Source organism: Phyllobates terribilis, unplaced genomic scaffold (genome assembly GCF_046119375.1).
Source record: "Phyllobates terribilis strain yellow unplaced genomic scaffold, ASM4611937v1 Scaffold_2__4_contigs__length_985480577, whole genome shotgun sequence".
NCBI classification, from domain to species: Eukaryota; Metazoa; Chordata; class Amphibia; order Anura; family Dendrobatidae; genus Phyllobates; species Phyllobates terribilis.
Genome location: NW_027362762.1, coordinates 299,749,480 through 299,766,402, shown reverse-complemented (window position 1 = coordinate 299,766,402; position 16,923 = coordinate 299,749,480). Strand labels below are relative to the sequence as shown.

Below are 16,923 nucleotides of genomic sequence, written 5' to 3'. Positions count from 1 at the left end.
TCCATTCACTGTAATGAGGCAGCAGAGTTACTCTGGACTCCGTCTGGCCTCTGTTTAGCGGTGTCCTTTTTTTCCAGAAGTGCACAAAACTGTGGCCAACCGCACTTTTATGCACGCCTAAAACAAATGACACCGTGGGATCACAGGCCAGACGGCATCCACAGTGGCCTATATCTGCCTCATTACAGGGAATCTTCCGTCATGGGTTCCGGCTGAATCACATATTTCAGAGATTTACATGGAAACTCTGGCGTAAGTGCTCAGCGCAGAGCGCAGGATAAATGTGAGCAGAGCCTTACTGCGATCTTTGGGAGACATAATAAACAAATCAGTAGCAGGTGAAGAATTGGTTTTATTTATTTTTTTACGCCGTTCCTAGTGTGATATAACTGATTAGATTACTTTATTCTTCGGGTCGGTGCGATTACAGAGATACCAGATTTATATCGGGTTTTTATGACTGACAGCTGTCACACACTAAGAGACGCTTTTTTTTTTGCAAAATCTAGTTTTTGCATCGCCATATTTTGAGAGCTATAATTTTTCCATATTTCGGCCGACAGAGTCATGTGATGGCTTGTTTTTTGCGGGACGAGTTGACATTTTTATTGGTACCATTTGTGGGTACGTGACATTTTTTGATCGCTTTCTATTCCGTTTTTTTGGGAGGTAAAATTAACAAAAACCAACAATTCAGGAATTGTTTTTTGAGGTTTTTTTTATGCCGTTCTGCGTGTGGTAAAACTGATCAGGCAGCGTTATTCTTCGGGTCAGTACATTTACAGCGATACTACACTTACTGTATATTTGTTTATGTTTTGGCGCTTTTACACAATAAAACAATTTTAAAGAAAAAATATTTTTTTTGCATTGCTTTATTCTGAGAGGTATAACTTTTTTATTTTTTGGCTGATGGAGCTGTATAGTGGCTTGATTTTTGCAGAACAAGATGACGTTTTCAGCGGTACCATTTCTATTTCCATTTTGCTTTTTGATCGCATTCTTTTCCACTTTTTGTTTGGCGATATGAGGAAAAAGCATAGTTTTTTGCTCCGTTTTTTATTTATTTTTATTACGGTGTACACATAAGGAGTTAATTAGTGTGACAGTTTTATAGCTCGGGTTGTTTCGAACGCGGCAATACCAAATATGTGTACTTTTTTTATTTTTGCATAACTATATGGATTTATCGGTTTAATATTTTATTTATTTATTTTTATTTATTTTGTATTTTTTTTTAACAGTTTCAAAACATTTTTTTTTTACTTTTTTTTACATTTTTACTTAGTCCCTGTATGGGACATTAATTTTTATTTTTCTGATCCCTGATCTCATGTAATGTAATAGACATATATTACATTATATGAGATCTTCACTGACTGTTTCACAGTCTCTTGTCTGGCATCAGCTACAGGCTGAAGTCAGACAGGAAGGACACCATATATGGCAGAGCTGGAGGCGGTCATGTGTCCTCCAGCTGCCATAGCAACGCCAGGTCCTGAAAGCAATCAAGGGGTCGTCAGAGAGGTAAGTGGACGACCCCCTCTCCTCCTGCTGTCTCCTATATGCCGCGATCACTATAGATCACAGCATATAGAAGACAGCAAAGGGTTAACATCACTGGGACCTGATCTAATCAGGTCCCGATGATGTTCCCTGTCAGAGCTAACGCTCTGCACCGCTCTCACAGCGCTTGCAGGACCCAGGGGGTCCTGAGCACTGCGAGACCACCCACCGTTTTTAAACGTCCGCGCTGCACAGAGCCCAGGCAGCGCGGACGTTTATCTACAGTGGGCGGTCGGGAAGCGGTTAACCTGCTATAATGAAAGCCAAAAACACAACTCACCAGCACCGGAAACGCTTCTGTCACAGAACCATTCTCAGGCAAAGATGTGAATTTGTAAAACTCATGACTTCTGTAAGCCTTCTGCTTCACCAGCTGGACCGCATGAAGAACAAACTTGGAAGCAACATCCGCAGAGCGAGAATTAACTGTAACCTCTGACAGAAAAGGGGAAAAAATATTATCAAACCTTTCTTGTAATAAAGTGTTCAAATCCCCTCCATTATATAAGTCCACCTGAATCTACAAGACATTAATGGTTTACATATTTTAACTTACCAGCCCACGTGGCACCTGGAGGAACTTCAATGAAATGGCGCTGAATCTGACCAGATTTGAAACAAATATCTTTGCACTCCATGTCGTACGAAGAATCACTGAGCCTGAGAAATGTAAAAAAGTCACAACGCCGTATATACCCTCTATGGGATACAACGAGAATTAGGACTCAAAATGAGAAAAGATAAGAAATATTTGCTTATTCTGTTCCGCTAGAAGAAAAAAATATAGCTAGAAAGCCAAAGAACATAGCACTTGGACAAAATGGTTACATAGAGCAGGTGCTATATCACTAACACAAAGCCAGAGTCTCATCTTTTAACCTCCAGATAGCTCACATTATTGCAAAATAACATCTGCAAATAAATTTGCCCCTTTTTCTTTTCTGCTCGGTCGTCCTTTTAGGATTGGACTTGCAGTGGTTTGAGGCTTAATATTAAGACTTTCCTATAACATACAATCTATGAGTCAATGTGAATACTACTCACTTTGCTGGAATGACCACGGTTACTGGAACTCTGAATAACGGACCAGAATTTGGAGCAGATACATCATAACCACAAATCTGCAAAAACAAAAAAAAGTTATCACTTAATGAGCAACATACTGAATACTTTATACACAACAATGGACACTTTTTGGCAATATTCCAACTGAAAAGTAATGTTGTGAGGTGTTGTCCCCTTTCAGAAAATATCAGTCCTAGAGCGCAGTTTGTTATAATTAAAATGGCAAATTAACCATGCCTTATTCACCCTCACCGGGTCCACTACCTAGTCTCCTGCGCTGCTCCCAGTATCCAATATTGACATCACGTAGGTTTAGCACTGCAGTCAACATGAAATACTGGAAGCAGGAGCAGAGACTCAGCACTGAACACGATCAGGGTGAGAAGAGACTTTTTTTTAACAAGTAGCACCAGGTACAAGGATTTGCTGAATGGGGACAACCCCTGCAAAAGGAAGTGGACATTTTTTTTTAAATACTTAGGAACTTCTGGCATAAGGAAAAATTTCTTCCAGCCCAGTTTCATACCTAATCTTAACAATTGCAGGTTTGAGTGGTTGTCACATGACTGCTCATAAGCAATTTGCAGTCATTTTGGGTCTCATGTAGACTAGCAGGAAAAAAGGCTAGTCTGCAAGTGACCACAAGTATGAGAATGAGTGGTCAGTCAAAGGACGACTACTCAAGCTGAATCCTAATAGTGTGAATATTACTTTGTCAAGAGTCAGAATGTCAATTTTTGATTCAGGTCATGGATCTAAAGACTACTCAAATCTATGGGCCTGTGAAGAAAAACAAACAGCATATGGATGCCATCCGTGTGCTACCTATTTTTTGCTATTAATCTCATCCCACTGAGGTCAATTTCCGCTTTTTGTTTTTTTTGTTTTAGTTTTTTTCCTCCCCTTCTTCCAAGAGACAAAAACTTTTTTTATTTTTCTGTACACATACATATGAGTGCTTGTTATTTTGTGGGATGAGTTCTTTTGACACCACTCATTTTATCACAAATTAGTGGAAAATGAAAAAAAAAAATTTCTAGGCAGTAAAATTGGGGAAAAAAATAAAATCCATAATTCTGACATTGTTTTCTGGGAATTATTACAGTGTACACTGTGTGGTAAAGATTACCTGGCAATACTATTCTCCTCATTAGGCCACGGCCCCACTATCAGCATTCGGTCAGTATTTTATCTCAGGAGTGGGAGCCAAAACCAGGTGAGGAATAATCAGAGAAAAGGTATAATAGAAACAAGTCACCAATTCTGCATTTATCACCCACTCCTGGCTTTGGCTCCCACTCCTGAGAATAAATACTGACCGAATACTGACCAAATACTGATAGTGGGGCCGTGGTCTTAGTACAATTATGGCGATACCAAACATGGCTAGGTTTTCGTTATTTTAGTGGTTTAAAAAAAAAAATCAGAAGTTTGAGAGAAAAAAAACAGTCACTATTTTCAGAGACCCTAACGCTTTCACTTTTTGGTTGACATTTGTGTGATAGCTTACTTTCTGTGGGGGTGAGATGACATTTTACTGATACCAATGTGGGATAGATATGACATTTGATTGCTTCTTACAGCATTTGTGTAATAGCCGACACTGAAAAAAGCATTTATGTAGTTTTGAAATTTTTGTTTTGGTGTTTACTGATTGAGCTATCAAATTCTATAAATAATTCACCCAGACTTTTCTGGACACTGTGATACCACATGTGTATTTTTTATTATCTTGAATTTTAATGGGGAAAAAAAAAAGGGGTTAACTTTTTTTTTTTCATATATTTTTTTAAAACTTTTTTTTATTTTTCACTATATTTATTAGTTCTCTTAAGCTATGTGCCCACGATGCAGATTTAATGAGTTTCCGCGGCAGCATTTCCGCCGTGGAAACAAGTTAAAAACGCTTGTTAAGATGTCTGCCATGTTTCCCAATGATAATCCGCATGTGCATCTGCGGAAATTTCCGCTGCGGATTATCATTGCGGAAAAATCCTCAGCACTACCATTTCTTGTGCAATTTCACGGCGAAATCGCCACCATTGACTTGCATTGAACTGCATAACATCCGCATGTATACATGCGGCTGTTATGCGGTTCAATGCGCGGATGGTACCTGGGTCTGGAGAAGAGGAGACTCTCATCCGACCCAGGTACCATTGTACCTGCAAGTTATAAAAGAATTGAAAGTAAAAAATATTCATTCATTCATTCGCGCCTCTCCAGCGGCCCCCGGTCTCCTCCTGGCGACAATCCCCTCTCCTCGGTGGCCCGCGGTGTACTGGCAGGACCTGCGGTGGCGTCATTTAGTCAGCTGATGGTCACGCGACCATCACCTGACCGCTGACGTCAGCGGTCGCATGACCATCAGCTGACTAAATGATGTCACCGCAGGTCCTGGCAGTACACCGCGGGACGCCAAGGAGAGAGGATAGTCGCCGGAGAGGAAAATGCAAGGGTTTTTTTATTTTTAAACTTTTACTATAGATGCAACATTTGCAAGCAGAACTCTCTGGTCACACAATATAAATCCATGTCAGCTGCATGGATTTATATTGTGTGACCAACTTGTCAACCCCTTTTCCAAGTGATGCTCAAAACCGCTTGGAAAAGCGCATGCATAAATGCATGTAAAAATGCTTCTCCCTGGCAGAAAAAAATGCATGTAAAATCTGCATGCGTTTTTTTCTGCCAGGGAGAGGAAAAACGCTTGCAATCTGCATCGTAGGCACATAGCCTAAGGGAATTTTAACCTGCCATTGTCTGATCGCTTGTGCTGCATACAGCAATACCACAATATTGCTGTATATAGTAAACAGGCAAAAAAAAAACTGAATTTAATCTAGCACACTTGTGAAAAAAACAAAACTGAATCTAATCATTTTTTCCTTTTTTGTCATTACTGGAGGGATTTGCGTTTTTTACCTCTGTGTAATGCACGCCTTCACGTAAGCCACGAGGATCCACACGGACATTAATATGTCTGCACTGGTTCATCAGCTCCAAGTGACTGGGATACTGGAGCCAGGAGGCGCTCGACACAAGCACCAAGTGAAGCTGAAGAGAAATCCTTTCAGAGTTATCTGTCAGAGGGAAAACATTTAAAGAGACATGTACAGTGTGAAGAAGACTCATATTTCTATAATACGGCCCTGTAAGTGCTTCTTACCTGTGTTTTCCGGGAACGCTGGCTCAATGCCGACACCATGATCTGACGGGGCAGATACCTGGACTGGATCCCTGAGGTAAATTCCACGGCCATTTCCCACAGTAACCGTGAAGCCTATCTTACTGGTGAGCGAATCATTCTGCATGAGGTAGTCATAAGCTTTGTCAACCTGGAAGGACATCATCAGTCAGCATTTCTGCAGAGATTGACCACCTTTTTTAAAGTTAAATTGCTGGTTTTTGAAGCAGAAGTGATTTTTTGCAGTCGGGTTTCATTACAATGTTAGCACCATTCGTGGACAATACCTTATAAGTACATTCTCCCCCACAATGACCATTAAACGTCACAAACCTGAATAATACCGTGCCCTTGAGCAAACACTTCAATGTTTTCTGCCTTCATGGCCGTGTTTTCAAGAGCTCTTCTAACTGAGTGTACAGTGTATGGGACTCCATTTGCTTTAAGCCCTAAATAAAGATAGGAAAATTAATAAAGAAAAAAAAAAGTGCAATGGTACAACATGCAGCCTTAAATGAGAAGCAAAGGCGAAGAGAAATCTTAGTATAAGCCGGCCTAAACTTACCTGAAAGAACTAGTGCAATGCCTCCACAAGCATTGGGAGAAGACATGGAGGTGCCATTCATCAGCTGGGTGCCACGCAGGGTCCAATTCGGAACGGATGCTATGGCTCCTCCAGGCGCACTGATACTGACTCCAAGGCACCCATCAGTACTGATTATACCAGAAACAGCACAAGGTCAAGTTACAAGCAAAATTATAGGATACTAGGTATGTTGTATATGTACACACACTTTTTCTAATATTTGCACACAAATATCTCTGCTTTCATAAAGCCGGAGGGGTCAAAGAAGAGGGGGTTACATACACGGACGGGATACTTTTTTTTGACCAAGGCAAGTGCCAGGGCAAAAAGAAACTCTTAAGTAGAGGACGTAAATGATATCAGCAGTCAGCATCACAGTCAGCCCTGTGAAGGAGTTGAACAGTCTCTACGCAACAAGAATTTCTATGTAAAATGCACAGGTTTATACTTTTAAAATATTCCTTTTAATGGCCAACAGAAAAGATGGTAACAAATTGCAAGCTTTCGAGACTACTCAGGTCTCATCAGGCATAGAATAACACAAAATCTGAAGAGTCACATATTTATTCACAACAAGGGCACAGGAATAATGCAATAGATGAGACAAGTGATGTGAATAAATGTGACTCCAGATTTTGTGTTATTCTATGCTTGATGAAGAGGCCTGAGTAGTCTTGAATGCTTGCAATTTGTTACCATCTTTTCGGTTAGCCATTAAAAAAAAAAGGTACCAACAACTGAGGACTCTCAAATAGTAATACTTTTCCATCTATTGGCTAACAGTACAAAAACATTTTCCTGTATAATTTATAAAGAAAAAAATAAATAAAATTAACACACACTTCTAAAATGTGCACAAAAAAACCCAAAAACCTAAATTTACAAACCTCATAATTTAAGTGAAGATTGAAAACAATGAGAATCTTACCTAGGACCTCTTGAAGACCAAGTATATTGATTAGCAGGTAGTTTTTCACGGAGGGAATATTCTGCAACCATCATATCTGGAGAAACATACGCCCCAACACCTGAAGACAGAATGATGGCATAGGCATAAGATTTTACAAGCATCAATATCAACTTAATGCAAACTAAAGTCACATAATCCATTACAATATATTAGTTCTCCATTATCAGTCTCTTTAATAAAAATAAATTATTGAAATGAAGAAATAAAAAGGTTTTTGTTCTTAGGCCTGGTGTAAAGGAATCATGTTTCCGTTTATACACAATCTCACCTATGACACTGGAGGTAGTGCCCCCCGGACAGCCAACGGTTGACAGACATGGGCCATTATTGCCAGCACTTGATACATATATGATGTTATTTTTCCATACTGCTTCATTAATTGCTTCACAAATTCTCCTACAAATAGAAGAAAAATCAAAAAAGACAAAGCAGTGAGGGAAGGTCTGTAAAGTATACATCGGGAATGCTACTTGTGTATTATTTCTTCACAAGGGTCAGTAAAGTGGCACAGACGTACCCAGAGTTTGGCCAGTGAGTCGCTTCACCGTAGCTGTAATTGACAAGGTCACATTTATATTTTATTGCTTCAATCATCTGTGAAATGAAAAAAAAAAAAAAAAAGAATTTATATATTCAATAGCACAAAATTAATTACAAGCGTCAGATAGTATAGAAATAAAGCACGACCAAGATACTTCGTGCAGATGTAAATCAGTCAGTCCCAGGTCAGACACAAGCTGCTTGATAAAACATCACGTGTCTCTGAGGCATCTCCCCCACTTTGGCCAGCAGTGCCCTCAGCCTATGAGGATATTGCTTGGGTCATTAGTTCTGAGGGGGGGGTGTATTATGACCCACCTACGGTATTCTGATTGAGGCCTTTTGGGGGGGAGCTACATTCTGTCCATGGCTCCCAGAAATGATAATAGACGTTACTGGCAGCCAACTCGATACGGTCTCCTATGGCTGGCAGCACTTACTACTTAAAAGGGGTTGTCTCATGCTCCCACCTTCTGGAGAAACTGTCTCCCAGCTTGCTGGGGAGAGGTGCACTCCCGACTGTTGCATAGTTCAGACTAGCAGCATCATTGCATTTCTGTTATTTTCACATTGCTCATTGGGGCTTTTTTAGACTAGCTTCCTATTGTTGCAGGAAATGGCACACGTACATAGCAACACACTGGTCAGATCCTGACCTATTGTTTTGTGCTGAAGCACAAAAATCTGATTTAGAGAAAAAAAATAATAATTTCCTGATATTGGCTTCCTTTTAAAGGCCAGTAAACCATCAGTAGTAGAGGTAGGTAGGGTTTGGCAGGGAATAGAGCTAGAGTCAAGCTACGTGTACCCTTTAAAATCAACTTCCATAGCCGCCAAGCAAACCAGGGCATCCAGTCAGATGCTACAAGAAGACCTTTTTGATATATGGGTTCTTGCAGTCACATTACAGTAACCAATGAAGACATTGTACCAACATTAGTTTTGACAGAAAAGAATCCATACCGCTCTGATAAGCCCTGTGCCTGTCTCCATTGTGCTCAGTCTTGTATCACCAATCTTTATTGCTAGAATCTGTGCTCCGGGAGCAACTCCGTTTCTTTCTGGTTCATCAGGAAAATACCCTGCAGCAATACTGGCCACGTGTGTTCCATGAGCACCTGTAATACACAATGGCACATTCATCACCAGGTCACAAAATTACTTTGAGCTCTATGTAACATTCAAATGAAAAAAAAAAATAAAACACTATCAGACTGAACTGATATGCACTGTAAATAAGTGTATATACACATACATAAATACACAAATTCATTCTATATACTGTAGCATAGCTAGGAAGGTCAGGGTTAAACCCCAGCTCTGCGGTGTTTGATTAGAAGCACCTGCATGGTTTCTCTAAGAAGCAGGAAGTAGATTCATTGTGGGACCAGCCAAGATGTGAGCGGTAGATGAGAGAGAGACATGACGGGGTCTCTCTCTGAATAGAGTGGCTGAGGAGTCAGTCAGTCTGCTAGATGTAGCAGAGGCGAATGGAAAGACTGAGCACCAGACTGGATGTGTCCTTGAGCTGAAAAGTGATGAAAAGCCAGAATCCCTCTCTGAGAAGAGTCCGCACAGGCCGTGTTCAGAGAACCGCAAGTATCAGCGGTTGCTATGGACAATAGCTGCTTTGTTTGACCAAGCTGGGACTAGCTCAGCTGTGTATGAGTAGCCAGGGTTTGTTCTGTTTAGTTGGCACCTGGACAAGGCTACAAATTTATTTTTAGCAGTTTGTTTTGGTGGTGTGCAACCTGTGGAAAGTAATTCAAACTGCACGTGTTTGGATCAAAACGGCATTGACTGTGAACGCTACCCAAGACCTAATGCCTAGCACCTACCAAACACAGTGAAACCCTACAATACATACACATAGTACTTTGGAAATTTAAGCAGGTGTGGAAAAGAGGGATTTTTGGTACTCACCGTAAAATCTTTCTTGGAGCCTTCATTGGGGGACACAGGACCATGGGTGTATGCTGCTGTCGCTAGGAGGTTGACACTAGACAAAAAAAGGAAAATAGCGCCTCCTCCGCAGTATGCACCCGCCTACAGCCACCAAACTCAGTTAGTGGCTAGAGCAGTAGGAGAAGCATAAAATAACCACTATGCAATGCCCAACGGGGCACAACCATGAAAACTAAATGAGATGCCCAACAGGGCCAACTGAGATGCCCAACAGGGCCAACTGGACATATGACCAAAAACAGGGAGGGTGCTGTGTCCCCCAATGAAGGCTCCAAGAAAGATTTTACGGTGAGTACCAAAAATCCCTCTCTCTATCGCTTCATTGGGGGACACAGGACCATGGGAAGTCCCAAAGCAGTCCCCTGGGTGGGAGAACCGAAGATAGTCACAGACTAGGTCAGACTGCGGCAACTGCCGCATGCAGGACCTTCCGTCCAAGACTGGCATCAGCTGAAGAATAAGTGTGGATCTTGTAAAACCTTGAAAAGGAGTGAAGAGAAGACCACGTTGCGGCCTTACAGATTTGAGAGGCCGAAGCCTGATGGCGGACCGCCCAAGAGGCCGCCCTGGTGGAGTGAGCCCTTACTCCGGGAGGGGGAGGTTTGCCAGAGATGCGATGTGCCTCCAAAATGGTCGAAAGTATCCAACGGGCGATGGTTGACTTGGAAGCAGGGAGACCCTTGCGGTGCCCGTCAGGGATGACAAAAAGGGCATCCGAGCGCCGAAAGGAGGCCGTTCTAGAAAGGTACACACGTAGAGCTCTGACCAGGTCCAGTTTATGCAGGGACTTCTCCCGTGGATGCACTAGAGCAGGGCAAAAGGAAGGCAAAACGATGTCCTCATTAATGTGAAAAGCGGAAAACACCTTTGGCAAAAAGGAAGGCACCGGCCTGAGCACTACTTTGTCTTCATGGAATACCAGAAAGGGCGACCGACAAGAGAGGGCTGCGAGTTCTGCGACCCTTCTAATAGAGGTAACAGCCACCAGAAAAGCCACCTTCCAGGAAAGGAAAGAGGCTGGAATGTCCTGAATGGGTTCAAACGGAGGCTGTTGTAGGACACTTAGGACCATATTAAGGTCCTATGGTTCCACTGGAGGGCGATAGGGGGGCGCTAGATTGGCCACCCCTTGTAGAAACGTCCTGACCTGAGGACGACCAGCTAAGTTACGTTGGAATAGAATGGACAAGGCCGAAACTTGGCCCTTGAGAGTGCTGAGAGAGAGTCCCGCCTTTAGGCCAGACTGATGAAAAGCCAAAATGACTGCCAAAGAAAAGGACATAGGAGTTGGATGATCCTGTTCGCAGTGACGAAAAAAAGGCTCTCCAAGTTCTGTGGTATATGCGCGAGGTAGCGGGTTTTCTGGCGTTAATTAGGGTCTGAATGACATTGTCAGAAAAGCCCGCCGTCTTCAACACTGCGGCCTCAACGGCCATACCATTAAATTCAGAGAAAGAGAACTCTGATGAAGAATAGGACCCTGAGAGAGGAGGTCCGGGCGGTCTGGTAGTCTCCAGGGGGAGTCGACAAGCAGATTTACCAGATCTGCGTACCAGACTCGTCTGGGCCAATCTGGGGCTACTAGGAGAACTGGTACTCCCTCTGTCTTGACCCTTTTGATGACTCGAGGGATCAAAGGTAGAGGTGGAAAGAGATAGGGCAGTTGGAACTGTGACCATGATCGCGGGACCGAGTTACAAAGGACGGAACCTAGTGGTTTAACCGGGACGCCATGAGGTTGACGTCCGGCGTGCCCCACCGTAAACAGATTTGGTGAAACACCTCGGGATGGAGAGACCATTCTCCTGAGACGAGGCCCTGCCGACTGAGGAAGACCCCTGGGATGTGGACTGCTGAGATTGCCGGGACTGTCTTCTCGGCCCAAAGTAGCACTCGTCACCTCTTTTAAAACTAGCTTGCTGCACGTTTCTCCCTGATGGTTTATGTATGCCACGGCTGTGGCATTGTCCGGTTGTAAACGGACTGGTAACCCTGGCAGGATCTTCTGCCAGTGACGCAACGCCAGGTAAATCGCCCTTATCTCCAGAATGTTGATGGGAAGGGAGACTTCGTGGGGACTCCACCGGCCCTGGACCGTGTGTTGTAGAAAAAAAAAACTGCCCCCCCAACCGATGTTACAATTCCCCTTGCTCGAAGAATGGCCATAACTGTCGCCATCACCTTCGTGAAAACCCTCGGGGCTGTGGCGAGGCCGGAGGGGAGGGCAGTGAACTGATAATGCGCGTTCCTGAAGGAAAAGCGAAGGAACTTCTGATGTGACACGCAGATTGGGATGTGAAGGTATGCATCCTGAATGTCCACTGAACATAGATATTCCTCGGTTTCCATCGAGGCTATTACTGACCTGAGGGTCTCTATCCTGAACTGTCGGATGCGTACATGTTGGTTTAGCTGTTTGAGGTCCAGAATCGGACGCAGTGAGCCGTCCTTTTTAAGGACGACGAAAAGATTTGAGTAAAAACCGGAAAACTTTTCCTGAAAGGGAACAGAGACTGACTGCTGAGCGCAGAAAGGAGGTGATGGCTTGAAGGAAACCGGGAAGCAGAGATGGTTGTGGGGGGCGGGACTTGAGAAAACGTGATCGTGGGCTGGAATCGAACTCGATTTTGTAGCCGGAAGTCACGATTTCTTTGACCTAGGCAGCTTCTATTGCCAAGAATCTGTGAACAGAAGGAGAAGGCCGCCCACCCTAGGAGAAGTCCTAGGTGGGAGTGACAAGTCATGCTGAGGAAAACCTGTTGGATCGAGATCGTGATCCAGAGGAGTTGGAGGAGCGACTCTTTGGACGCCAGTTAGGCGTGGGCCTAAAGGAGGGCTAACGACTGTCCCGCTGTGCTGGAGTACGGTCCTGTTGAGAGGAGGGGTTCTGAGCGATCTGACGAAAGGACCGGAACTGAAGGGAACGTCTCCTAGGAAAAAGGGCGTTTGGGTCTGGGCTGGGGGAGTGAGGTACTCTTACCCCCAGTAGCATCAGAGATGATCTGGTCTAGCTTGGATCCAAACAGCCTGGAACCTTGAAAAGGAAGATTAGTTAGAGATCTTTTGGAAGCCGGGTCGGCGTTCCAGGCTTTAAGCCAAAGACTTCTACGTAAGGCAACGAGTTTGCTGGAAACCCGGGCTGAGCATGCAGCGGAGTCGAGGGACGCCGTAAGCAGATATTTCCCGGCGTGGCCGATTTGATCAGCTAAGTCGGCCAGATCGTCTGGGAAGGCCCCTGCTAGGATGCCCTGTCTGAGCTGTTTGGCCCATGCGGACACCACTTTTGATACCCAAGTTGAGGCGTAGGAAGGGCAAAGGGAGGTGCCCGCAGCCTCAAAGGCTGACTTAGTGAGGGCCTCAACCTGTCTATCCGTGGTATCCTTAAGGGAGGAACCGTCCGGAAGAGACAGTACCGTCTTGGCGGAAAGGCGAGAGACGGGAGGGTCCACAGATGGGGACTCCGTCCATTTGCTGACAAGGTCATGGTTAAAGGGGTATAGGAAATTTAACTGTTTCTTTCCCGTAAAGCGCTTTTCTGGATGCTCCCACTGCTTCTGAAAAACACTGTCAAATTCTGCATGGTTAGAAAAAGTGTGTGCAGGACGCTTAATCTTTCTGAAGGAAACTGAGTAGTCCCAGGAAGGGCTCTCGTCTTCTGTAACATGCAGAGTCTGATTGACAGCCGTTAGACAGCCTTATATCATGTCCTGGATCTTGGAATACTGGTCTGTGTCAGAACCAGAGTCTGAATCTGAAGCAGAGTTAGATCCCGGGGAGACCTCCGGGGAAGAGGTGTGAGACGCAGGGAGCACCTTGCAGTCTGGAGAGCTGGAGGATGAGCTTGCGTGAGTCCGTTTCTGAGAATGTGCCGTCAGTCTGCCCCTGTGAGGAGGGGGCAAGGGTGCCTGCGAATCGTCTGTGGGGACGTTCGGAGCGCTGGTGGCCGTGGATAACATAGGCAAACGTTCTGGCAAGCGTTCTAAGACCTGCACCAGAGATTGAGAAACCTTGGTGAGGTCAGAGACAGACTGACATAGCAACAGCCCACTCCAGAGGGGAGGGGGTTACCACATCCTGAGCGGCGGGAGGGGGGGGGGATCTTAGGGTGCCAGCATGGTGGGGGGTTTGCAGGTCGAGCAGAAGGCCGTAGTGAGACCCACGGGCCACTTAGTACCACAAAGAGCACAGGCGTAGTATGTGACAATGTGAACGGACTGAGAGCTCCCTGGGTTTGGGCATATGTGCCTGACCAGGGATACCGCAGAGGAGGGCGCTGTGGGCAGGAAAGGGTGGGGGTCGGTGTCAGGACAGAGCCTACCCGATCCTGCAGAGAAGCGGTCCCGTGTCCCCCTGACAGACTCCAAAGGTTAGGCTGGAGCGGGTCACAGTAGGTGCCGACGGAGTAGGGAGCTGCGTGCGGCAGAGTGATGGCGTCGGTGTAGGGGGAGGAGCAGGGGACGCTGCGTTGATTATGGAGCGCGTCGAGGCTCCGATAGGCAGATGGGAAGGGGGGCGTGGCTTGAAAGGCCCCCTTGATAGGTCCGCGGAGGGCTCGAGGGCGTGACGGAAGCGTCACTATGCTCCTCGGTCCTGGTTGGTTAAATAGGAAGGGGCGTATAGCCGTCGGAGCGGTACCGCCCACCGGACACGCCCCCCGACGGAGAAAAGCAGGGCAGATTTGCCTCGCATACATAATGAAGAAGAAGGAGGAAGTACCGCACACACCCGACGGGAAAATAAAAAAAAATAAAATAAAAAAAAAAATAAAAAAAGTACGGTGTCTGCCGCGCATACAAAATGAAGAAGAGGGAGGAAGTGGCCCAGGGAAGCGCCATGTTTGGTGAGAGGGTGAGGGGGGGCAGATAACGCCAGGGGACTGTGAGCTACACTGAGACAGGGAAGTACCTGTCTTAGAGGAATCGTCTGTTCCTTTCTGCTGTTGAGGATGGTCTCAGGATGCCTTCCTGGATAGGGGGGGGATCCTGGCTTTTCCTCCTTCCCGCACTGTCCGGTCCTAGACAGTGCAGGAGACTGTGTCAACCCCAGAAAAACTGGGGGAAGGTCACCCGCGGGGACCACCGTCTCCCTCCCAGGCCGCTCCGAGGAGGGGGCTGGGGTGGGGAACAGGCTAGGACTGGCCACCGAGATCACCATGAGACACCCTAAGGTGACAGGGGATAAGTCCTGCCCAGCGGGTCCGAGAGTGGGCGATGTGGGGGTAGCCACACTGCTCTCTCGGTCGCATGTGGGTTAACAGGGGACGCAGTGTTCCCTGTTAGCCTGAAGAGCTGTATCTGAAAGAGAAAAAACAAGGATTAATAAAACACAACAGGTTGGATCTGTGAAGATCCAGGTCTACCTCCTACAGACACTAAGCTTAAACTGGTGAGCTTGGTGCCTGTAGGTGGGGTGCACACTGAGGAGGAGGAGCTATTTTCCTTTTTTTGCATAGTGTCAACCTCCTAGCGACAGCAGCATACACCCATGGTCCTGTGTCCCCCAATGAAGCGATAGAGAAAATGCTGCAGAGTAAGAATGCTTTCAAATGTGGAAGTGTTCATTGCATTTTATTTAGCGTTTAAATAAAAACTAAGTGAATGAACAAAAGTGAAATCATAATCAAATCAATATTTGGTGTAACCACACTCTCTTCAATATAGCATCATGACTTCTAAGCACAGTTTTTGGAGGAACTCGGCAGAAAGGTTGTTTCAAACATCTTGTAGAACTAACCACAGATCATCTGCGCATGTAGGCTTGCCCATATTCTTCTGCCTCTTCATGTAATACTATATAAAACTCGATAATCTTGAAATCAGGGCTCTAAGGGGACAATATCATCACTTCTAGGACTCGTTCTTCTTTAATCTGAAGATAGTTCTTAATGATATTGGTTGTATGTTTGGGGCTGTTGTCAAGCTGCAGAATAAATTTGTTACTGATCCATTATGCAAGATCAGGGGTCTGGGTTAGCATCTGCAAGTATTTCTCAGCATTGAGGACACTATTAAACCTCGCCAAATCCTCAATTCCATACATCTGCTGAAATCCAGCCACACACTTGCAAGGAACCTGCTCCATGCTTTACCGTTTCCTACAGACATTCTTTATTGTACCTGTCATCAGCCCATCGGCAAACACAATCCTGTTACAGCCAAATATTTCACATTTTGACTTCATTAAGTCCACAACACCTGCGGTAATTTTTTTGCACCTTAGTTCCTTTGTTTTTGTGCATATTTCAGTCACTTGGCCTAGTTTCCACACCTAAGCTATAGGTTTTCAGCCACAATTCTTCCATGAAGATGGGTGTGGCTGAGCCCCACTGTTCGCTGTCAATTCTGAACTGATGGCACTTTTGGACATCTTCCAATTTTGAACTGAAGTAACCATGATGTGTCTTATTTGCTGCACCAAGCCTCCTTGTCCAACCACTGTGTCAAAGGTCTTCAACATTGCCCATTTCTTGGTACGTCTTCAAAAAAGCTTGAACAGCACATCTTGAAACCCTAGTCTGCTTTGAAATATTTGCCTATGCGAGACCTTGCGGATTCAGTACAACTTATGTCTTGCTGCTGTGCTAACCAGGGCTGTGGAGTCCGTAAGCCAAACCTCCGACTCAGACTCATCAATTTCCACGCCACCGATTCAGACTCCCTCATACATGGCTCATGTTTAAGTGATAAATTTACTGTAGCACAGATTCATCTCAGCTAAAAGTCTAGACCCTTCGATCAGGAAAAGGACATTTCATAACTTTCCCAAATTCTTATGAAAAAAAATTCACCAAACTGCATTGAACTACTGTACCCAATTTATTATATATTTTAGGAGATAGGGTATGTGCCCACGTAGCGTTTTACAAGCGTACATGCTGAGAATTTACGCAGCGTAAACGCTTGTGAAACGCTTGGTAATCCGTCCCCCATGGTCCCCAATGACAATCCGCAATTTCAATGCCCATGATGCGGATTTTTCCGCAGCGTTTTTGATGTGCTCAAAAATCTGCAGCACGTCAATTAATTTTGCGTTTAAGCATGCGGA

At 44.9% G+C, this 16,923-nt stretch overlaps 1 protein-coding gene across 5 annotated transcripts in view; it reads right to left on the bottom strand.

The window, feature by feature from the left end:
• The window catches only part of TPP2 (tripeptidyl peptidase 2), a 79,948-nt gene that overhangs the window by 48,725 nt on the left and 14,300 nt on the right, over positions 1 to 16,923 (bottom strand). For all 5 annotated transcript variants that reach the window (XM_073664217.1, XM_073664219.1, XM_073664221.1 and 2 more), the window contains exons 7-17: positions 8,878 to 9,032; positions 7,892 to 7,968; positions 7,643 to 7,770; positions 7,333 to 7,432; positions 6,384 to 6,532; positions 6,152 to 6,267; positions 5,801 to 5,969; positions 5,557 to 5,714; positions 2,611 to 2,687; positions 2,123 to 2,226; positions 1,847 to 2,001 (exon numbers count right to left, since the gene is read on the bottom strand). In XM_073664217.1, the coding sequence (XP_073520318.1) occupies positions 1,847 to 2,001; positions 2,123 to 2,226; positions 2,611 to 2,687; positions 5,557 to 5,714; positions 5,801 to 5,969; positions 6,152 to 6,267; positions 6,384 to 6,532; positions 7,333 to 7,432; positions 7,643 to 7,770; positions 7,892 to 7,968; positions 8,878 to 9,032 (1,388 nt within the window). The remainder of the gene's footprint in view (positions 1 to 1,846; positions 2,002 to 2,122; positions 2,227 to 2,610; positions 2,688 to 5,556; positions 5,715 to 5,800; positions 5,970 to 6,151; positions 6,268 to 6,383; positions 6,533 to 7,332; positions 7,433 to 7,642; positions 7,771 to 7,891; positions 7,969 to 8,877; positions 9,033 to 16,923) is intronic.